The sequence below is a fragment of the Aquarana catesbeiana genome, linkage group LG10 (genome assembly GCF_042186555.1).
Source record: "Aquarana catesbeiana isolate 2022-GZ linkage group LG10, ASM4218655v1, whole genome shotgun sequence".
Taxonomy (NCBI): domain Eukaryota; kingdom Metazoa; phylum Chordata; class Amphibia; order Anura; family Ranidae; genus Aquarana; species Aquarana catesbeiana.
Window position 1 is genome coordinate 244,031,144 of NC_133333.1, and position 23,864 is coordinate 244,055,007.

At 44.1% G+C, this 23,864-nt stretch overlaps 1 protein-coding gene across 4 annotated transcripts in view; it reads right to left on the bottom strand.

Moving 5' to 3' along the window:
• Window positions 1–12,385: 12,385 nt before the first annotated feature.
• PKNOX2 (PBX/knotted 1 homeobox 2) overlaps window positions 12,386–23,864 on the bottom strand; it is a 763,496-nt gene continuing 752,017 nt past the window's right edge. For all 4 annotated transcript variants that reach the window (XM_073603571.1, XM_073603573.1, XM_073603570.1 and 1 more), the window contains 2 exons: window positions 15,952–16,130; window positions 12,386–13,348 (listed from right to left, as the gene is read on the bottom strand). In XM_073603571.1, coding sequence (XP_073459672.1) covers window positions 13,134–13,348; window positions 15,952–16,130 — 394 coding nt within the window. In that variant the 3' untranslated portion in view covers window positions 12,386–13,133. The remainder of the gene's footprint in view (window positions 13,349–15,951; window positions 16,131–23,864) is intronic.

Genomic DNA, 23,864 nt, shown 5'->3' on the forward strand with positions numbered 1-23,864 from the left:
TAAGAACACTTATGGAAGAGCCGGTAAGAAGGAGATCTTTACTATCTTACCGCTGGCACACACAGAACGATAATGCTAATGCGCATGGGGTGATTAGGGTGTGGCCAGGCACATCCGGCAAACCCTGTGCACAGGCCTATGAATTAGTTATATAATTGTGGGTTAAAAAAAAAAAAAAAGTGTTGCTAACCTCCTGAAAATACCAGCTGTTAGACTTAAAAGTGGTTGTAAACCCTTACATATACGGTAAAAACCTTGGGTTGCGAGTAACTTAGTCTGCGAGTGTTTTACAAGACAAGCAAAATCCTTTTTATAAGATTTAACTTGATAAACGAGCGAGGTCTTGCAATACGAGTGATCTGACTTGTGAGACCCCCAAGTGGCGTGACGTATGAAATCCCATGTTAGTCGATGAGAGCTGTCTTAATTAGCACTACTGAAGTCGCTCCAACTTTAGAAAAGGTTCCTGTACTACTTCAAGGCGACTTCTATCCGACTTGTGCCCATAGACTTTAATGTAGTCGGATCCTCATCCTAATTGATGTGATTTGGACCCGACATTACAGGAACATTCCCCGGGCATTCCCTGAAGTCGCTTGTAAGCCGCGCCGAAGTCGCCTGGCAAAGTGGCACTGTAAGTCACTGACTGCAGTGTGAAACGAGCCTTAGTATAGCAATATGGTTACATTTATGGACTATAAACTGAAGGACTTATGAATAAATGGTTGTGGAAGAAATCATCTGAGTTTCCATGCAGGTTTAGGAGATATTTACAGTAAAAAGTGGTATGTAAGGGTTTTTCAACCACTTTAAACAAATCCTCCTACATAAGATGTACCTGCTTATCTGCAGTCTTCTCTTCTATACCTCCATTCAAAATGCTGAATTTTTACAGCTTGTCTGAGCTTTCAGAAAACAGGAGGCAGAGAGCTGAAATGACACACTGCAGAGCTCAGTGAGGGGAGCTGATTTGAGGGAAGGGAAGAGGGACCACCCCGCCCCCCCCCCCCCCCCCCCCGGTCAGACAGCACACAGGAACAGAGCTGATGCTGTCAATCACAGGCTGTGTACTGGAGCTCCCTCCCCTGTCACCTTTTGGTGTCAGGAAAACTTGTCAGAAGTGACTCACGCTGAGGAAAGAAACAGCAGACAGAAATGTCTCTTAGCGCTCTGGATTGAGACAAGCACACGCTATAGAGGGATATGCTTTGTTCATATTTCATGTCTGAGGTTTACAACCACTTTAAATCAGGTCTGATTCTCTGTGGTCTCTGAAGGATGGACTACTCGAGGATAGGAAAACTACATATACCAAGCTTACACCATTGGGCTTACAATTTGTTAAAGGGTTAGTTCACCTTTACCAAAAAAAACGCCTATGCAGATAAAGGGCGTCCGTAGATATAGACAAACTGTGACGCTCTGACAAAAGTTGAATAGGCCATTTATGTACCTCCCTAAGCCTGACTATTAAACTTCCAGGATGTTGCTAAGGCCGCGTACACACGAGCGGACTTTACGGCAGACTTTGCCCGGCGGACGTGATTTCATCGGACAATTCGATCGTGTGTGGGCTCCAGCAGACTTTGTTTTCTCAAAAGTTGGACGGACTTAGATTTGAAACATGTTTTAAATTTATCCGTCGAACTCGAGTCCGGTGGAAAAGTCCGCTCGTCTGTATGCTAGTTCGACGGACAAAAAGCCATGCTAGGGCAGCTATTGGCTACTGGCTATGAACTTCCTTATTTTAGTCCGGTCGTACGTCATCACTTACGAATCCGTCGGACTTTGGTGGATTGTGTGTAGGCAAGTCCGTTCATTCGGAAAGTCAGTCGAAAAGTCCGCCGGGCAAAGTCTGCCGTAAAGTCCGACCATGTGTACGCGGCATTAGACCTCTCTTAGCAACGTCCAGGAAGATCCTGGGAGTTTTTAGGTCAGGCTTCGGAAGGTACATAAATGGCCTACCCCTATAGACTTTCGTCAGAGCTGCAAAGGTTGTTTTTTTATCTACAGACGCTCCTTACTTGCATAGGTAGTTTTGGGTAAAGGTTAACTAACCCTTTAAGCCAGTGTTGGTGAACCTTGGCACCCCAGATGTTTTGGAACTACATTTCCCATGATGCTCATGCACTCTGCAGTGTAGTTGAGCAACATGGGAAATGTAGTTCCAAAACATCTGGGGTGCCAAGGTTCACCATCACTGCTTTAAGCAGTTTCCCCTAAGGCCCCATGCACACTGGGATTTTAGCCCCAGTGCATGGGGTTTTGGCATTTAGGTGCAGGTGGAGGGCACAGGTGTATTGTCCAGCCCTGCAGACAACAGCCTGCCAAACTCTATGAGAGGCTGACAGCTGCTGCCTCTGGATGGTGCACTGTTTTTTACGTTTGAGGCAGTATGCCCCTAGGGACGAATGCCTAGAATTACAGGTATTCATCCCTAGGTGCATACTGCCAAGAACCACCATAAGTACCACTGGGTCCACTCTCCAGCTGCAGCAGCTGTCAACCTCTCACGGAGTTTGGCTGGCAGCAGGGCTGGATGGTGCACCCATGTCCTCCTCCCGCACCTAAACTCTGGAACCTCATGCAATAGGTATGAACGCACAGTGTACATAGGGCCTTGCATTTGCCTGCCCATAGACATGCATTGTGGTTCAATCTGGAGCCATCTGAACAACAGACAGATTGGAATCCATGGACAACCTCAGATTCCAACTGCAGGTTTAAAGAAATTGCTGCATCGCATATATTTACACATTCTTATTTTTACACTTATTGTATTATACCTTGTATTGTTTAGTGAAGTACAGTGCATCCAGAAAGTATTCACAGCGCTTCACTTTTTCCATGTTTTTTTTTATGTTACAGCCTTATTTCAAAATGGATTAAATTCATTATTTTCCTCAAAATTCTACAAAACAATACCCCATAAAGACAACGTGAAAGACATTTATTTGAAATCTTTGCAAATTTATTAAAAATAAAAAATGAAAAAAATCCCAAGTATTCACAGCCTTTGCCATGACACTGAAAATTGAGCTCAGGTGCATCCTGTTTCCAATGAGAGGTTTCTACAACTTGATTGGAGTCCACCTGTGGTAAGTTCAGTTGATTGGTCATGATTTGGAAAGGCACACGCCTGTCTATATAAGATCCCACAGTTACCAGTGCATGTCAGAGCACAAACCAAACCATGAAGTCCCGAGACAGGATTGTATGGAGGCACAGATCTGGGGAAGGGTACAGAAAAATTTCTGCAGCATTGAAGGTCCCAATGAGCACAGTTGCCTCCATCATTTGTAAAGGGAAGAAGTTTGGAACCACCAGGACTCTTCCTAGAGCCAAACTGAGCGATCAGGGGAGAAGGTCATTAGTCAAGGAGGTGGCCAAGAACCTGATGGTCCAGCTCCAGCATTTCTGAGAACCTTCCAGAAAAACAACCATCTCTGCAGCACTCCACCAATCAGGCCTGTATGGCAGAGTGACCAAACGGAAGCCACTCTTCAGTAAATGGCACATGACAGCCCACCTGGAGTTTGCCAAAAGCCATCCGAAGGACTCTCAGACCATGAGAATAAAAATTCTCTGGTCTGATGAAACAAGAATTTAACTCTTTGGCCTGAATGGCAAGTGTCATGTCTGGAGGAAACCAGGCACCGCTCATCACCTGACCAATACCATCCCTACAGTGAAGCATGGTGGTGGCAGCATCATACTGTGGGGATGTTTTTCAGCTGCAGGAACTGTCAGACTCGTCAGGATTGGGGGAAAGATGAATGCAGCAATGTACAGAGACATCCTTGATGAGAACCTGCTCCAGAGCGCTCTGGACCTCAGACTGGGGTGAAGGTTCATCTTCCATCAGGGCAATGACCCTAAGCACACAGCCAAGATAACAAAGAAGTGGCTACAGGACAACTCTGTGAATGTCCTTGAGTGGCCCAGCCAGAGCCCAGACTTGAAAATGGCTGTGCACCGACGCTCCCCATCTAACCTGATGGAGATTGAGAGGTCCTGCAAAGAAAAATGGGAGAAACTGCCCAAAAATAGGTGTGCCAAGCTTGTAGCATCATACTCAAAAAAGACATGAGGCTGTAATTGGTACCAAAGGAGCTTCACCAAAGTACTGAGCAAAGGTTGTGAATACTTATGTACATGGGATTTCTTTTTATCTTTTAATAAATTTGCAAATATTTCAAACAAACTTCTTGCACGTTGTCATTATGGGGTATTGTTTGTAGAATTTTGAGGAAAATAATGAACTGAATCCATTTTGGAATAAGGCTGTAACATAACAAAATGTGGAAAAAGTGAAGTGCTGTGAATACTTTCCGGATGCACTGTAAGTTGACTACTTTGGTGTAAACCTACTTCATCTTTACCTGACCTTTAACAGTTATCTATGATGAAAGTTATTTTTATCAGTGAGAGTTGAAAGTATCTGGCAAATAACATGTATTATAGCTTAGTGAATTGAGCTTCTTGTGTTGATAGATGACAAGCAACAAAATTATAAAAAGTGGTAGTAGAGTGTAGAACTGTAGCAAAGGGAAAAGAAAGGCAATTGCATACTGTATATTGAAACTAAAGGCAAATGAGACTATAGGTAGAACATAATAAATCAAAAGAATCATGAACTTATGCTCTAAGACAGTGATCCCCAAACTGCGGACTGAGCGCCGGATGTGACCCCTTGCTTGCCTTTGTGCTGCCCTTAAGGCCTTCTACTGACACCAATGATGAGGCACTATTGCTTTCACTAACACCAACGATGGGGCACTATTCCTCCCACTGACACCAACAATTGTGCACTGTTCCTGCCACTAATACCAATGATGGGACATTATTCCTCCTCCCACTGACCATATTTTTTAAATCCCACTGACCACCAGGCCTGAGACAACTCTCATCGATGTAGAGGTATTTTCTACTCCTATTGGCCACAGTCCGGCTCTCTTAAAGTCTGAAACACAGAAGACTGGCCCCGTTGTTTAGGAAGTTTGGAGACACCTGCTCTAAGAAATTGAACACTGGATGCTACAAGGAACAGTTTTCACTTTCTTCATTTTTGATGTTCTGCGAAAAGGCTCCTATTCCCCCCGCCCCCGCCTTACAATTTAAAGCTGAAGTTTAGGTATGGCAATTTTTACATGGCTACAATGATCCATAGCCATGGTTGCCTTGAAGCTGGAAATTATTGTAATGGGCACCTCTGTTACAATGGTTGCTACTAGTTTCTGGGTCTTGTGTCAAGCAGCTGTCTTGCTGCTTACCTAACAGAGGAGGTTGCTCGCATGGCACGGGCACTATTCAGAGGACAAACTACATTTTCTCAATTAATGCAAAGTAGTCATTGATTGGAGGCAGTAGAGATAATAAAGTCCCTGCCCCGCCTCTATACTTCGTCCAATCAGAGAATGCTTTGCATTCATTAAGCATATGTAAAATGTTCCTTGAATGGCGCCCATGGAGAGCTGGTGACCTCCTGTGTTCACAATGCAGCAGGGCATCTGCTCACCGTGATTGGAAACTAGTAGAGATCACTGGAGTAGTGATCCCTACTACAGTGATTTCCAGCTTTCACGGAGATCCTACAGGTATGGTACATACTTACTTACAGCTGTCCAAGATAAACCAATGTAAGTATGTAAAAATTGCCTTACCTAACCTTCAGCTTTAAGTCAAAGTGGAATTGATGCCGACAATACCCATCTGCTTGGTTGCTATAAGTAACAACTCCTTTTTTTTTCCTTCCTCTACTTTGACAATGTGGCATTTCAGCACTTTTTACCAATTTTTGGCACCACTCTGTAGAGCAGCCATTCTCAACCAGGGTTTCCCCGAACCTTAAAGTGTATGTCCACCCTAACACTAAAATTTTTGTGTTAGGGTGGACTTCTACTTTAGGGTTCCTCCAATGTCCATGGAGATTCCTCCTATCCATATCCTTCCACACCAATTAGCCACTGAATGTGGCTACCAGCTAGAGATCGGCCTCTAATACTATGCCCTACTTTGTCCTTCTAGTTGAGCTTGTGGGACAGACTGTGCGCTTCACACAAATTCAAATCTGCTCACACTCCCCCGACTCCTTTATTTCTCAACCCACAGTTTACCTCGGGCCTCACCCTTTCGGTATTTAAATGGTGGCAGAAAAAAGGCTTTTTAAGAATTGCAGATGTATGTGAGGGTAACGGAGTTCTAGCCCAACAATTATTGGGAGAGAAATACTAGTTCCCTGACACAGAACTCTACCGATACTCACACATTTCTCACTTTAAAACTTCCCTACAACAAAAGAGTGACCTCTCTTGTATGACTGAGTTGGAACCTTTGTGCAGGAATATTGATAAACACTCTGGTCATATTTCAGCATTGTGTTCTGAATTAATGGCTATATCTACAAAATTGCCTTATATGCAAAATGGGAAAATGATTTAAACTTGGAAAAGGGTCAGGATGAATGGTACAAGATAGCAAGCTACGCCTCCAAATCTTACATAAACATGTCTATCATTGAAGCTAATTCTAAAATACTACTCCGATGGTATATGGTCCAGACTAGATTGACCTCTTTTGTCCCAGGAGCCTCCACCCTATAGTTACATAATTAGCCTGGTTAAAACAAGTCACAAGACACAAGTCAATCTAGCTCAACCAATAAAAGGGAAAAAAAAATACAATTCCATATACACAATCCTATACCCACAGTTGGTCCAGAGGAAGACAAAACCCCCAGCAAAGCATGATCCAATTTGCTCCAGAGGGGAAAAAATTCCTTCCTGATCCTCCGAGAGGCAATTGGATATTCCCTGAATCAACTTTACCTATAAATGTTAGTACCCAGTTATATTATGTACATTTAGGAAAGAATCCAGGCCTTTCTTAAAGCAATCTACTGCTCTTGAGGGAGTCTAGTCCACATTTTCACAGTTCTTACTATGAAGAAACCTTTCCGTATTTGGAGATTAAATCTCTTTTCCTCCAGTATTTATACATGGTGATCGCATCCCCCCTTAATCTCCTCTTGTCAAGAGAGAATAAATTCAGTTCCTCTAATTTTTCCTCATAGCTGAGTTCCTCCATGCCTCTTATCAGTTTGGTTGCCCTTCTCTGCACTTTCTCCAGTTCCCCGATATCCTTTTTGAGAACTGGAGCCCAAAACTGAACTGTATATTCCAGATGAGGTCTTACTAATGATTTGTACAGGGGAAAAATGATATCTCTCTCTCTGGAGTCCATACCTCTCTTAGCCTAGGTTCACATTGCTGCGGGTTAGAAATCAGCTGAACTCGTACGATTTCAAACCAGCAATGCAGTCCAACTTTGGTGGCGATTTGACAGACATCAGCGCGGGTTCCTGCACAGATGTCTATTCAAATTGCCCCCCAAAGTCGCCAAAAGTAGTACAGGAACTACTTTTTGGAATCGATGCGGCGCCTCAAAGTTGGCGTCGCACCGATTTGGACGGTGCTATTGCCGGCAATAGCAGCCCGATTTGGCATGCAATTTGACATGCCAAATCGCATGCCAAATCAACCCGATGAATGAAAAGACAGAACGAATGTAGCATTTATTTCACATGGCAAAGATAACAATAAAAACTCACAGGAGGGAGATATTGGCTCATCTGTGTGCTGAAAGCGACAGTTGACAAAGGAGCGTGCATGCTCAGTACGAGCGTTGCACATGCTCTGAAACGCGTTGTGTTTCCAAGCCACCCGGTGACGTCACACGCCATCTTTGATGCTACGCTCCATGCTGCCATTCACACGATCATATCCGGAACCACATAGACTTTGCCAGCTTCCTTCCCTGTGACACAGCGGTTTGATTCCCCTGGAGCGGCGCGCTGAACCCCTCTCATCGGGATGCTTTCATCACACAGATGAGCCGATACCATATCTCCCCCCTGTTTTTATTGTTATCTTTGCCATGTCAAATAAATGCTACACTTAGAGGCGCTTTTCGTTCTGTCTTTTCATGCATCTACTACAGAGTCGACCCTGCTCCTGAGAAAAGCCTTAGCCCTGAGTAAGCATTACAGACTTCCACCTGTGGCCCGGTCCTTTTCCATTTGTCCTGCATTACCTTTTAATTGAACTTCTCATGGACCTTGTTGGACATCACATCACCTTTTACAGAACCTTTTGAAGTAAGTACAGTACTTGGACTTGTCCTTACACAGCCCTTATAGTGGTCTACCCTGAGCGCATGCCATATATGTCGCAAATTGGCCCGGTGTGAACGTGGGTTAATACAAGAAAGGACTTTGCTCGCTTTGGAAACCGCAGCTTGGCATTGCGTGCCATTACTAAGCTTATGATCTACCAGAACACCCAGATCCTTCTCCACCATTAATTCCCCCAGTTGTATTGCTCCTAGTATGTATAATGCATGCATGTTTATAGCCCTCAAGTGTACAACTTTACATTTATCAACATGAAACCTCATTTGCCACACAGTTGCCCAATTAAACAGTGCATTGAGGTCAGCTTGTAAATTGGAGACATCCTGTAAGGACGTTATTCCACTGCATAGCTTGGTGTCATCTGCAAAGACAGAAATGGTACTTTCTTTCCCAGACCCTATGTTTTTGAGGTTTTTTCAGGAGGGCACACTCTACCATGTTTGTTGGATATCTCCAAAAGTAAAGCATTATTGGATACGTATCTACAATTTTATTTACTCCTTGACCCAAACAAACCTCAAAAAATCCCCAAAACAAGCTTCACTGGATTATCTTGCGCCTGAGGCCCCCCGAGACATGTGAGGAAACTATTTTCCTTTATATTTATACTAATTACCATTGCGAGATCCTGGAGGTCTGCTATTATTCTATTTGATGTGGTCAAAGCAAAGCTACAGTATGTTGGATAAATGAAAGACTCTCTGCGATTCTAAATGACAAACTAAAACTGTTTAAAAAAATTTGGGATCCATGGATTTCCTATCTCTTGGGAAACGCTTAATGTAATTGCTAACTTCATCAGGGAACGGGCGGTCCTTTGGTCATATCTCTCACTTTCCTCCTGTTCAGTACCACTCTCTACTTTCCTTTTTCTTCTCCCTTCCTGGGAGGGTATCTCCCTCTCCGGTGGGGTGTCCCATGGACAGTCAGTTTTCAAGGCAGGATGTGGCAGTGGAGAGGACCCCCCGCCACAGAATATCTGTCTTGTTTACCCAACACAGGCATGTTGGTTTATTTCGGATAGACACAACGAAACAAGTATATTGGTTTTAACATATTGATAGGGGACAGAAAGGTCCCATGTATCTGTCTCTATCCCATCTGTTCTAATATTTTCTGTTATTTAGGTTGACTTATATGTTACCACACATAACCAATGATGGGAAAAGTGCTTTACACCACCTCTAATTCTTTTCTTTATATAATGCAGTGCTTTTTTTTTCATGCACAAAGTGAAAGATTGTATTCATGCACTAAACCCACAATGTTTTGTACACTTTCTCTTTAAAACAATAAAAATTGTTGAAAAGAAGGTTCCTCTCTATAGGTTGTTAGGGGTTCCTTGAGCTGTGACGAATTGACCTCCCATCTGATGGTGCCTGCAAAGCTCCAGGGCCAACACCACTTGGAAGAATCCATGGCATGACACTAATGATCTTTTTAACAATCTCTTAGGCTGCATTCACACTTCAGTGTTTTGAATCGCGGGCAGATTTGCCGCAATTCTGCCCACGATTGGAAAGCGCTGATGTGTAAATGACAAATCGCAGGACTCGCATTTAAGATGCCATTCATTTGAATGACACCTAAAATCGCGGGAAGCATGTCGCCCCAAAAAAAGTTCAGGAGCCACTTGTGGGCGACATGCTTCCAGCGATGCAGGTTGCCACGTCTGCACCGCAATTTTAGGTGTCATTCAAATAAATGGCAACATAAATGCGAGTCCTGCGATTTGTCATTCACACATCGGCGCTGTCAAATCGCGGGCAGAATCGCGGCAAATCTGCCCACGATTCAAAATGCTGAAGTGTGAATGCAGCCCAAGGATGGCATTCTGACCACCACTGTAAGGGGCATATTTAAAGAGCATAGGGTGTCCCTGAGATTCCCACAAAGGGGAGGCACAGGAGTATGGGGGATTTTTAAATGTGCCACAACCAATAGTACACAAGATAAAGATATGTTTAAAATATTGAGAACCTTGTTGTCTGTCAAAACTTATTTTCAATAAAAATCATTGGAAAAAAAAGATATGTTTTTAAAAAAAATTTATTAATCCATAGAAAAAATGTAATAAGACATCCAAAAACATGTATACAGTGCTGCCAAATTTGCCACACAAACAAAAGAACCCAGGATGGTGGTGGGATCAATGCGTTTCACCCAAAATCCCACCACCGTCCTGGGTTCTTTTGTTTGTATGGCAAATTTGGCAGCACTGTATACATGTTTTTGGATGTCTTATTACACTTTTTCTATGGATTAATAAATGTAGTTTTTAAAAACATATCTTTATCTTGTGTACTATTGGTTGTGGCACGTTTAAAAATCCCCCAAAGTCCCGTGTCTCCCCCAGTGATACCCTATGCTTTTTAAATATTGACATTAGCTGATTGTACCTCCCCTTTTTGTTTGCACAAGCTCCCACATCCAACTTTTTCACTGTAAGGGGCATACTTTCCATTGACCCCCCACCAAAGCCCAATTGGTGTTAGTAGGGGTTCCCCAAGACCTGAAAATAATTTCATGGGTTCCTCTGGGATAAAAATATGGATATATAAAGGTAAGTACCACCCGGTACAAAGGGACTTCAGGGGCAAACTTTTTAGAAGACACAAATGTTATTCAAAAAGATAGAAAGATTTATTAGATAAAAAATACTGTAGTAGTCAGTAACAACAGTTATGCACAGAATAATACATAATGTCCATGAGTAGTATATAAGCAGAAAAACATTTCTCCTATAGCCCAACACGTTTCAGGAGATTCAGGATGGATCCCTTCTTCAGGGGAATGAAGGAGACAATAATTGGAAATGCTCAATACTACATTCATAGAATGGAATATTAAAAAAACGATGGTTCAAGATGGTGTTGAATATATATGAAGACACGTATCCATATTGAAAAGGAGGTTACCCCAAAGGGGAAAAGAAGTCCTAAAGGCTCGAGAGATCCCACACAAGGGTCCTCAGAGAAAAGTGAGTCCTCGCAGCAAACATGTGCAGAGTAATGTAAAACTACACTTAGAAGGTATGCTGCCTGCTGTGGTCCTATGTGAGATAAACGCCGCCATCTCTCCACTAAGGACTGACTCTTCTAAGTGTAGTTTTACATTACTCTGCACGTGTTTGCTGTGAGGACTCACTTTTCTCTGGGGACCCTTGTGTGGGATCTCTCGAGCCTTTAGGACTTCTTTTCCCCTTTGGGGTAACCTCCTTTTCAATCTGGATACGTGTTTTTATATATTGAGAATGAAAGGTGTACTAAAGTGGTGATATGAACTAGTAAATAAATAAATAAGTGACAAATACTAGAAGATGGCCAAATAATATAGCTGCAATTATTGTGTATGTGAACTGATATCACACAAAAAAAAATGTTGTTTATATTCAGAATGTTTAATGCGCTAATATTAACCTCCCAATATAACACGGTGTAACCTCCTAATGGTTAATCAGTAAATCATGTGCAAAATAAGCAAATGGAGACTATTATAAAATAACATAACATCCTTCACCATAACAAAATCCTATAACTAAATATCAATGTGATTATAAATTATTAAACACAATAAAAAAAGAAAGAAAGATGAGATATATTAATGTGATGAACCACAGTGCATAAATATCTCAATACGTGTAAATGTGTTTTTATATATATTTTCAGCACCATCTTGAGCCATTGTTTTTTTAATATTCCATTCTATGAATGTAGTATTGAGCCTTTGCAATTATTGTCTCCTTCATGCCCCCGAAGAAGGGATCCATCCTGAATCTCCCGAAACGCGTCTGGCTATAGGAGAAATGTTTTTCTGCTTATATACTACTCATGAACATTATGTATTATTTTGTGCATAACTATTGTTTCTGACTACTACAGTATTTTTTTTATCTAATACATTTTTCTATCTTTTTGAATAACATTTGTGTCTTCTAAAAAGCTCGCCCTTGAAGTCCCTTTATACCGGGGGGTACTTACCTCTATATATCCATATACCTGGGATGGTGGCAACAACAAATGGAGTCTTTTTTTCTCTATATATGGTTCTTTTTAGAGAATTCTGTGATAAAAAGGTTGAGAAAGGCTTCTGTGGAGAATTTCATCCTTCCCTCCTGTTGGTAAAATGGTTCCAGTTCTGTAGGTTTTGGTGGCTTTGTTTCTGCTTAACTCAAGAAACACGGGAGCACGCCAGTAGTTTTATAACCGTCATACTCTGTTTATATGGAAATTTCATAAAACAGTTTACTTGCCAAAATAGATGAGTCTGGTAAATATTACATCATTTGAAAGATTGAAGGGGGGGGGCGGAGGTGCGTTTCCAGAGTTTCACACACAAATGTTTCTGTGAAAAACTTGTTGATAATAGATGAGAAGTATAGAAATGTACCTATAGATATACGTGTGTATAATATACTGTATATCTATACATACATCCACCCTACGGAGTGCTCTCAAAACCCTAACACTTCAATAGCATTCAGTCATAATAATACAGAAAAAAGCTTGACCTAAAAACAGGTTCTTTAAAAAAAACAAAAAAAAAATAAAACAAAACAGCCACAACATATGGCTCTGTAAACATGTGTCCTTCACTTAAATAACATCCAGGGACGGGTGACACGGGCGCCTGTGGCAGGTAATGGGGGTGTTAGCGTTCTTCTGTCTGAAGAGCGGCACAGGAAGTTGCATTTTACACAAGCGGAGTTCCATCTTGGGTGGGAGGGGTCCTCGTGGTTCTGGCAGGAGAGGGAAGGGCTCTTGTCCTTTTATCGGCAGTTTGTTTTCTACCATTTGTGCAGGAGGAAGGACAGGCCTCTCACCCTTCCCGTGCAGGCGGTGGGCTCCAGTAAAGTCAGAGGATGAAAGTTTTAGAAATGATGTCCCAAGGCTAAACTTGTTATAAGTTCTATTGCGCGTGTGGGCTTCGCTTGGACAGTCCGCTACTCCAGGGAGTCGCTCTGTTCTAAGCCCAGGTCACTGACATTAGTTGTTTGAAGGTCTTCGCTATCCTCCTCGAGGTCATCCTCTTCCATCTCCTCCTCGTCATCCTCCTCTTCTGTGCCATCCAAGGAGTCGTCGTGTGCGGCCATCATGGCTTGTTGCATGGACAAGGTGTCTGCGGACAAAGACTGCAGGTTGTCTAGGTTCACAGAACCTGGAGGAAAGGAACAAAACAAGCTGCTTTCAGTTCCACAATGCAAGAAATACCATCTGTGTATTAGTAACAGTGGAAGGTTCAAAATATAGAAGAATGGTGGCAGGAAAAAAGACCAAGTGGCAGAGGCGTAACTAGAAGCTTCAGGGCCCCCCCGATGCAAGAAACCATGAAGCACCCCGTTGGCCCCCGGGCCGGTGCCCTTCCCACTGATCCCGGGGCCCTTTACTCCCCTTGTGGAACCCTTTATTACGGTCCCACAGTAAGCCCCCTTCCTGCCGTCTTGGAGTACCCCCACAGTGGCAGAACGCCTGGGCCCAGTAGCAAGTGCAACCTTTGTGACCCTGGTAGTTCTGCCACTGGTGTCAGTAGTTTTGTTCTTTTTGTTATTTTTTCATTATTTTGTTTTTACCATTTTATTTTAATTATTTTACAATTTTATTTTTTTAAATTTTTTTGGGGGGGCATTGGTGAAATAACAGGGGTCTAAACAAACCTCTGATGTTTCACCTTTCAGACAGAGAAAGGAGATTAAGGACACCTCAATCTCCATCTCTGGAGCCTCAGCAGCTCAGAATAAATGAACAGGAATTGCTCTGTAAAGAGCTTCCAGTTTATTCATAAACTAAAGCATAGTAAACTCAGTTTACTATACATCAGCTATGAATGGAGAAAATGTTACTGAATACTGATTATGTTCATTAAGACAAGGAAGGGACCAGTAAATGACACATTTACTGGCTCCTTCCCCGCTCTCCATCCTGACAGTATCCCCAACAGCAGCAGGCAGAAAGTGGGAGGGGGAAACTTGGCAGCGCACACAGGGGCCCGGGGCAGTAGGACAGGGATAGTGGGTGGGGGCAGTGGCGTGTAGAGTAACTGATGCCCTCCATTTCCCTCCTGCAGCCGTTAAATGTCTACAGGAGGAAGAGGAGGAGAAGCAGGCATTCCGTGGCTGCATGGAGGGATCGGTTCCTCTACATGCCACCGCCCCCACCGCCCCTCCCACCCAGGTGTACGGGGGGGGGGCGGACATTCCCCCTGGAGCATGGGGCTGAGTCGCAATCGCCACCCCTGCATGTACGTCCATCAAGTGTGCCCCACTTCTTTTTTTTTTTTTTTAACCTTTAATTTTTTTGAGTATAGAACCATGTTTATCCCAAGCATGTTTAAATCCACTAAGGGCTTTCAGAAAGGTGGCCGTGGAGAACAAAAAAAAACAGATGGCTGAGCCGCAGTTTTGACCCTCAATCTTGCGATACAATCACCATGGTGCGTGTAGCCACAAAGGATAAAAATGAAGGTGTGTTGATACTATGCACCAGTGGCGGTCCGTCCATAGAGGACGCACGGGCGGCGCCTCCCCTATCCATGCCGTGATCTACATATCAGTGGTGCCGGACCAATAGGCTTTAAAAAAAGGTGGCCTCAGAGCGCAGAGCATTGCGCTCCGAGGTCACCCAGTTGTGTGACCATAGCGAATGAATTTTCACTATTTTCACACTAAAGTTCCTCCCCGCCAATCAGGAGACCAAAGCTTTGGCCGATTGGCCAAAGCTTCAGGCGATCCTATTGGACGCCTAGCGCGTTGGCTGAAGAGGAGACACACGGCGGAGGAAGCCAGAGGAACGGACACCGGAGCCGCCACACTCCAGGTGCCGGACCCCCCCGCGGGGTGTGTGTGTGTGTGTGTGTGCAATTTCAGTGCCGTGCCACGCCGCTGGGGGAGGGTGTGTTCTTTGTTTGCCGTCCCCACAGAAGAACCCACCAGCCGCCACTGCTATGCACCCCCAGATTAGACCCTGCCTTACATCTCTGTGCAGGCAGTCCCATTCATATCAATTGGGATGCACCGGCTGCACGGCTAATAAATGGCCTCCGTAACGGCATATGCCAATGGGCTTTTGTTTTTCTCATGCAGGTTTTGCATTGCTATATTGTATGGGAATGCAAAACCCACTTGAAGCAGATTAGGAGGCCAAATGCCCCCGTCATTGATGATCTCAGAAACATCTCAAGCTGATGCAATTGACACAAGCCCAAAGTCCATCAACAGAGGCCCTAATGGACATAGGCACTACGGCTGCTACAATAAGAAGCAGCCGTCGTGCTGCCGTAAGAATCTGTCCTTTGCTGACTGCACCCTGACATTGCTATGAAAATGACTATGCATAATAATTGTAACTAAGAGCATGGCTGGCAGACATAACCCCGCTAATGGAGTTTAAGTGGGCCATGGGCACTAGATGGCAATCAGACATGCAGGCACATTGTCAAAGACTGCTGGATAAAGGCAGGTGGTGGAATAGGAGTAGACAACCCCGGCACCTATGTATGGTGATGATTGACTAAAGTAATTCAACACAGTTAATTGCTATTCATGCAAAAAAAAAAACCTTTCTTCTACGTTGGGACCAACATAGTCTCCTTTCCAATCTCCCATAGTGCAACAGCAACATAAAAGAGAACAAAGTGCTTATGAGCAACAAAACAGTTCCTTTCTCATGTACAAGGCCCAGTGTGGTAGGTTCTTTGGTGGTTTGGTCCTCTCCAGCAATACAGACAAGTATCCTGAGCCCTATGCCCCCATGTTCCACACTCACCATCAGAATTGGTCCCAGGTAACCCTCCTTGTTGCTGTAGGACTCCAGCTGCGATGGAGTTGGGCCAGAACCTCTGCGTTGGCCGGTGCTGAGATTTTATCTTCTTCGCTTTTGGTGCTGGATCTGGATTACTGGCATCTAACATTGGCTGGAGGATACGCCGCCGGGCATTGATGAACCTAGAACACACACAAGGGGACAACAGTCACGTCTACTCTGAAGGTTGAAGGGATTTTGCAGCAACAGGTATAAGGTAAGACCAAGTAACGCAACACAATACCAGCAGAGGTCAGCATGTATGTACATTCTTCTTGGGTACACAGTCTGAGTGTAACACTCTGTATATGATGGCGAGGTGAAAAAAATGCTGTGGTTAGCCTGCAAGAGCTCTGAAGGAAGCAAAGGCCACTAAAAAAAAGGTCTATGGACTGCAAAACCAATTCAGTGAAAAGATAAATACAAAAAAAATAGCAATGCAAAGCCCACTTAAAGTCTTATTAAACCCAGGACCCTGCATTCACTATATCTGGTCTCCCGCAGTACACTGAACATGGAAATGTAATTATTTTAGTAAATACAGTGCCTTGAAAAAGTATTCACACCCCTTGAAATTTTCCACATTTTGTCATGTTACAACCAAAAACGTAAATTTATTTTATTGGGGTTTTATGTGATAGGATAAACACAAAGTGGCACATAATTGTGAAGTGGAAGGAAAATGATAAATGGTTTTCAATTTTTTTTTTACAAATAAATATATGAAAAGTGTGGGGGGTACATTTGTATGGCGCCCCCCGGAGTCAATACTTTGTAGAACCGCCTTTCACTGCAATTACAGCTACAAGTCTTTTTGGGGATGTCTCTACCAGCTTTGCACATCTAGAGAGGGACATTTTTGCTCATTCTTCTTTTCAAAATATCTCGAGTTCTGTCAGATTGGATGGAGAGCGTCTGTGAACAGCAATTTTCAAGTCTTGCCACAGATTCTCAATTGGATTTAGGTCTGGACTTTGACTGGGCCATTCTAACACATGAATATGCTTTGATCTAAACCATTCCATTGTAGCTCTGGCTGTATGTTTAGGTCGTTGTCCTGCTGGAAGATGAACCTCCTCCCCAGTCTCAAGTCTGTTGCAGACTAACAGGTTTTCTTCTAAGATTGACCTGTATTTGGCTCCATCCATCTTCTCATCAACTCTGACCAGCTTCCCTGTCCCTGCTGAAGAAAATCATCCCCACAACATGATGCTGCCACCACCATGTTTCACGGTGGGGATGGTGTGTTGAGGGTGATGTGCAGTGTTAGTTTCCCCCCACACATAGCGTTTTGCTTTAGGCCATGAAGTTAAATTTTGGTCTCATCTGACCAGAGCACCTTCTTCAACATGTTTGCTGTGTCCCCTACATGGCTTCTCGAAAACTGCAAATGGGACTTCTTATGGCTTTCTTTCAACAATGGCTTTGTGCACTGGTCCAAATCATTTGGTGGAGTGGGGATTATGGTGTGGGGTGGTCTTTCAGGGGTTGGGCTTGGCCCCTTAATTCCAGTGAAGGGAACCCTTATGCCACATACACACGATTGGACTTTCCGATGAACAAAACTGTGGATTTTTGTTTGAAGGTTGTTGGCTCCAACTTGTCTTGCATACACACGATCGCATAAATGTTGGCCAACAATTATGAACGTAGTGACGTACAAGACATACGGCGAGCCAATAAAAAGCAAGTTCAATAGTCATGTGATATCTCGATTACGAACACTAGTATTACAAGACCGAGGGCTTCCGGCTCGTACTTGATTCCGAGCATGCGTGAACTTTTGTGCGACGGACTTGTGTACACACGACTTTCCGACAACAGAGTTTTGTTGGCGGAAAATTTGAGAACCTGCTAGCCAACATTTGTCCGGGGAAAGTCCGACAACAAATGTATGATGGAGCGTACACACGGTCGGACTTTCCGCCAACAAGCTCACATCCAACATTTCCCTGTCGGAAAATCCGACCGTGTGTACGTGGCATTAAGGCGTCAGCATACCAAGACATTTTGGACAATTTCAAGCTCCCAACTTTGTGGGAACAGTTTGGGGATGTCCCCTTCCTGTTCCAACATGACTGCGCACCAGTGTACAAAGCAAGGTCCATAAAGACATGGATGAGTGAGTTTGGGGTGGAGGAACTTGACTGGCCTGCACAGAGTCCTGACCTCAAATCGATAAGAACACCTTTGGGATGAATTAGAGCGGAGACTGCGAGCCAGGCCTTCGCGTCCAACATCAGTGCCTGACCTCACAAATGCTCTTCTGGAAGAATGGTCAAACATTCCCATAGACACACTCCTAAACCTTGTGGACAGCCTTCCCAGAAGAGTTGAAGCTGTTATAGCTGCAAAGGGTGGGTCAACCCAATACTGGACCCTACGGACTAAGACTGGGATGCCATTAAAGTTCATGTGCGTGTAAAGGCGTCCCAATACTTTTGGTAATATAGTGTATATTAACCTTTCATCTCCCTTTATCCTGCACATCTGAACATTAGCCGCCTCATCTCCATCCTGATACTGTATGTGACCAGTACATGAATCCCTTCACTTCCTCCTTCCTCTGTGTATTTTATTTTTTATAAATCTAATGCAAACTCCATGTGTAACCCCCTCAGTACCAGAATGTTTCTTAATTTCCCAAAAATTGTGGCAAAAAAAAAAAAAATTAGATCACCTCGGAGTGTCTACTTTCCAAAAAATGTGTCATTTGAGGGATTTTCATACTATTCTCGTATTGTTTTTAAACGGAAAGTAAGAATATATATATATTATTCAAAAATGTCTGGTTCTTTTTCCTCTTTATAGTAAAAAAATAAAACTCAGACGTTATTAAATACCACAAAAAGAAAGTTTTATCTGTCTGAAAAATATGATATAGAAATCCTCTGGGTACAATGTTGCTTGAAGGATTAATTGTCAGCCAAACTAGCGCTGAAAACTAATAAACAGGCCCGGAAATTGAGAGATTAGAGTGGTTAACCATGTCCTTGCTTTTTTTTTTTTTATTTAATATGTGAAACACCAAAATACTGAATATAAGGAGTAAAATATTCCAATTGTAGAACCATCTTAGAAATTTGCACAAAAAGCCACATGCATTACACAGGAGAAGGTCACAGCAAAAATATCAGCTGTTCATTGCTGTCAATTCCACTAGAGGGCGCAAAAGTCCCAGAAATAGCAGTTCATGGCAGGTACCATAGTCTGCAACTTTTACTGAACAAAGTTATCTTCTCTCATCTCTGATCCAAAATATACAACAAAGGTTTTATTTTACTTTGTACAATATATTTTTGCTAGATTAGACACACAATTGTGCTGTCACTGTATGCTGTACAACCTACAGATCTCTGCCTTGGTTCATATAGAGAATGATTTTTGCAAAACAATGAGGGTGAAATGCAGTGGTGGCTGGTGCTCAAAATTTTTGGGGGGCACAAACAAACTGAAAAATACTTAAAAAAAAAAAACATCAATTGCAGCCTATCAAATTCTGCCACTTTGCCCATCATATGCAGCCACTGTGCCCACTAAATACAACCACTGTGCCCATCATATGCAGCCACTGTGCCCACCAAATACAACCACTGTGCCCATCATATGCAGCCACTGTGCCCACCAAATACAACCACTGTGCCCATCATATGCAGCCACTGTGCCCACCAAATACAACCACTGTGCCCATCATGCGCAGCCACTGTGCTCACCAAATACAGCCACTGTGCCCACTAAATACAACCACTGTGCCCATCATATGCAGCCACTGTGCCCACCAAATACAACCACTGTGCCCATCATGCACAGCCACTGTGCTCACCAAATACAGCCACTGTGCCCATCATGTGCAGCCACTGTGCCCATCAAATACAGCCACTGTGCCCATCAAATACAGCTACTTTGCCCATCAAATACAGCCCCTGTGCGCATCATATGCAGCCACTGTGCCAATCAAATACAGTCACTGTGCCCATCATGCGCAGCCACTGTGTCCACCAAATACAGCCACTGTGCCCACCAAATACAGCCACTGTGCCCATCATGTGCAGCCACTGTGCCCATCAAATACAGCCCCTCTTCCCATCAAGTACAGCCACTGTGCCCATCAAATACAGCCACTGTGCCCAGCATATGCAGCCACTGTGCCCACCAAATACAGTCACTGTGCCCATCATGCGCAGCCACTGTGCCCACCAAATACAGCCACTGTGCCCATCATGTGCAGCCACTGTGCCCACCAAATACAGTCACTGTGCCCATCATGTGCAGCCACTGTGCTCACCAAATGCAGCCACTGTGCCCATCATGTGCAGCCCCTGTGCCCATCATATACAGCCACTGTGCCCAGCATATGCAGCCACTGTGCTCATCAAATGCAGCCACTGTGCCCATCATGTGCAGCCACTGTGCCCATCAAATACAGTCACTGTGCCCAGCATATGCAACCACTGTGCCCATCATATGCAGCCACTGTGCCCACTGACCCCCCCCCCACTCGCGGGGCTCGCGGCTCTGGCAGCACCCCCAACCCCACCCTCGCGAGCACGGCACTGACAGACCCCCTGGCACTTACTGCCGGGGAGCAGCTCCTCTCCAAGTGCACCAGAGCGGCGGTGGCGACCTCCGCTCCAGCGTGTGTCTCCTCCGCTCCTCTTCCTAAGCGCCTGGTATCCAATAGGGTGGCCTGGTACTTTGGCCAATCAGGAAACATGTCCGACGCCCTGCCTCCTGATTGGCGGGGAGGAAGGTTAGTGTGAAAATAGTGGAAATTAATTCGCTATCGTCACACAATTGGGTGGGATCAGGGCGCACTCTCTGCGCCCCGAGCCCACCCTATTTTGAAGCCTATTAGAGCCTGTGACTCTAATCAGGTGCTTCAAAAAGTACCACCCCCTCCCGCCCCCGCCAATGGAATCCATGCGTCCGGCGTCCTGAAAGGGGCCGGCGCATGGATGGTGGGGGGCGGCACCCGTGTGCCCACAATGCACGGGCCGCCACTGGAATGACTGCACAGCTTTATAAATGTTATATATCATTATTGCGCAGTGGTGGGGACTATTACCAGTAGACCCCTTAAAGTGACACTAAACTCTGTAAAAAAATTAAAAAAAAATATAGAATAAATAATAAATAAAAATAGAATAAAAATGAATAAATACATATTTATCCTTAACTCAAAAAAAAAGTCAATTTTAACGGTTGCAGGGGCACTAGAAGGGTCATTTTTCTTGTGCTCAGAGATGAGCTGACACTAAACTCTGGTTTAAATAAATAAATTTCTATTCACATGAGTATTTTTAATTTAGACAAGTACCTTCTATTTCTCTGAGCCTTTTCCAAATCTCCTTTTTTTTTGTACTGCTGTGATCTGACTTCCATGGGCGTGCCCACAGGGTGTGGCAGATGTGCCTGGGCACACCCTAATCACCCAGTGTGGTGCCGATTCCCCTTGCATCCCCTGCCTCTTCTCTGCAGTGCTGACAGGTTCCCTCCTGTCCTGCTGGCTGCTGCGGGAGATGTTTCAGGATGGGGTGTGGGGGGAAGGGGCCAGTAAATATTTCATTTATCAGCTCCTTCCTTTCCTGAGTAAACACAGTGAGTGATCTGTCTTAAGCGCGCCTGTGTTCATTCTTAACTGAAGCATAGTAAACTGTTTACCATGCTTCAGTTTGTGAATGAACAGGAAGCCGCTCAGCACAGAACACTTCCCATTCATTCCCTGTCCAGTGCAGCTGAGGCTGCAGAGAAAGGGACCGGGGAATCCCTGTCCTCATTCCCTTTCTCTTATCAGGGGTCTGTTTAGACTCTTCATATTTCATCAAAGCCCCCATCAGGGCTGCTAAAAAAAAAAATGTAGAAAAATAATAAAAATAATATTGTAGAAAATAATAAGAATAAAAAAAACTACTGACACCGTCCACAGCCCTACAGACACCAATCTCTGCTCTGCTAACACTGTCCACTGCTCTGCTCCTACAGTGCCTTGAAAAAGTATTCATACCCCTTGAATTGTTCCACATTTTGTCATGTTACAACCAAAAACGTAAATGTATTTTATTAAGATTTTATGTGATAGACCAACACAAAGTGGCACATAATTGTGAAGTAGAAGGAAAATGATAAATGGTTTTCAACATTTTTTTACAAATATGTGAAAAGTGTGTGTGTGTGTGGGGGGGGGGGGCATTTGTATTCAGCCCCCTTTACTCTGATACCCCTAACTAAAATCTAGTGGAACCAATTGCCCCCAGAAGTCACCTAATTAGTAAATAGAGTCCACCTGTGTGTAATCTAATCCCAGTATAAATACAGCTGTTCTGTGAAGCCCTCAGAGGTTTGTTAGAGAACCTTAGTGAACAAACAGCATCATGAAGGCCAAAGAACACATCAGACAGGTCAGGGATAAAGTTGTGGAAAAGTTTAACTCCTTCAGATCTGCGCTATAGCGGAATGACGGCTACAGCGCAGACCTACCTTGCCGGGAGGCCGTCAATAGATGTCCTCCCCTTTGCACGCTCCCCGCCCACCACTTGCAGGGCGCACGCAGCGCGCGCTGTGATCACCGAGACAATCAGACTCGGGTAATCACAGATCGGAGTAAGGGGTCGATCCCGGCCCCTGACCATGTGATCAGCTGTCAGCCAATGACGGCTGATCACGTGATATAAGCAGAGGATCGGTAATCTTTTTTTTTTCAACTCATGCTGAAAAGAAAGCCGATCACCGGCTTCTGTGCAAGGGACGTCGATCCCGAAGAGGAAGAGGCAAAGCTGCCTCATCTGTGCCAGCCAGTACAGCCTGCCAGTGCCCACAGTGCCACAAATCAGTGCCCACCAATGCATAATGCCCTGTGCACACGGTCGGACATTGATCGGACATTCCGACAACAAAATCCTAGGGTTTTTTCCTGACGGATGTTGGCTCAAACTTGTCTTGCATACACACGGTCACACAAAATTGTCGGAAAATCCGATCGTTCTGAACGCGGTGACGTAAAACACGTACGTCGGGACTATAAACGGGGCAGGAGAAAATAACTTTCGTCTCTTAATTTATTCTGAGCATGCGTGGCACTTTGTCCGTCGGATTTGTGTACACACGATCGGAATTTCCGACAAAGGATTTTGTGGCCGGAAAATTTTATATCCTGCTCTCAAACTTTGTGTGTCGGAAAATCCTATGGAAAATGTGTGATGGAGCCCACACACGGTCGGAATTTCCGACAACAGGGTCCTATCACACATTTTCCATCGGAAAATCCGACCGTGTGTACAGGGCATTACAGTGCCAACAATCAGTGCCACCTATCAAAGCCCACAAGTGCCACCTAACAATGCCCACCAGTGGTGCCAATCAGTGCCTCATCAGTAACACCTAGCAGTGCTGCCTATCAGTGTCACCAACCAGTGCTGATCAGTGCCCATCACTGCCACCCATCAGTGCCCATCACTGCCACCTATCAGTGCCCATCACTGCCACCTATCAGTGCCCATCAGTGTTAACTATCAGTGCCTCCTGTCAATGCCCTTCAGTGCCACCTCATCAGTGCCCACCATTGCCGCCTATTATTGCCCATCAGTGCAGCCTCATCAGCGTACATCAATAAGGGAGAAAAATTACCTGTTTGCAAAATGTATTAACAAAATATAAAACGGTTTTGGATTTTTTTTTTTAAATTTGGATTTTTTAAATTAAAAAAAAAAAAAAAAAAAAAAACGCAGAGGTGATCAAATACCACCAAAGAAAGCTCTATTTGTGGGGGAAAAAATTATAAAAAAATTCATTTGGATACATTGTTGTATGACCGCGCAATTCTCCAAAGAGTGACAGCGTAAAAGCTGAAAATTGGTCTGGGCAGGAAGGGGGTTTAGGTG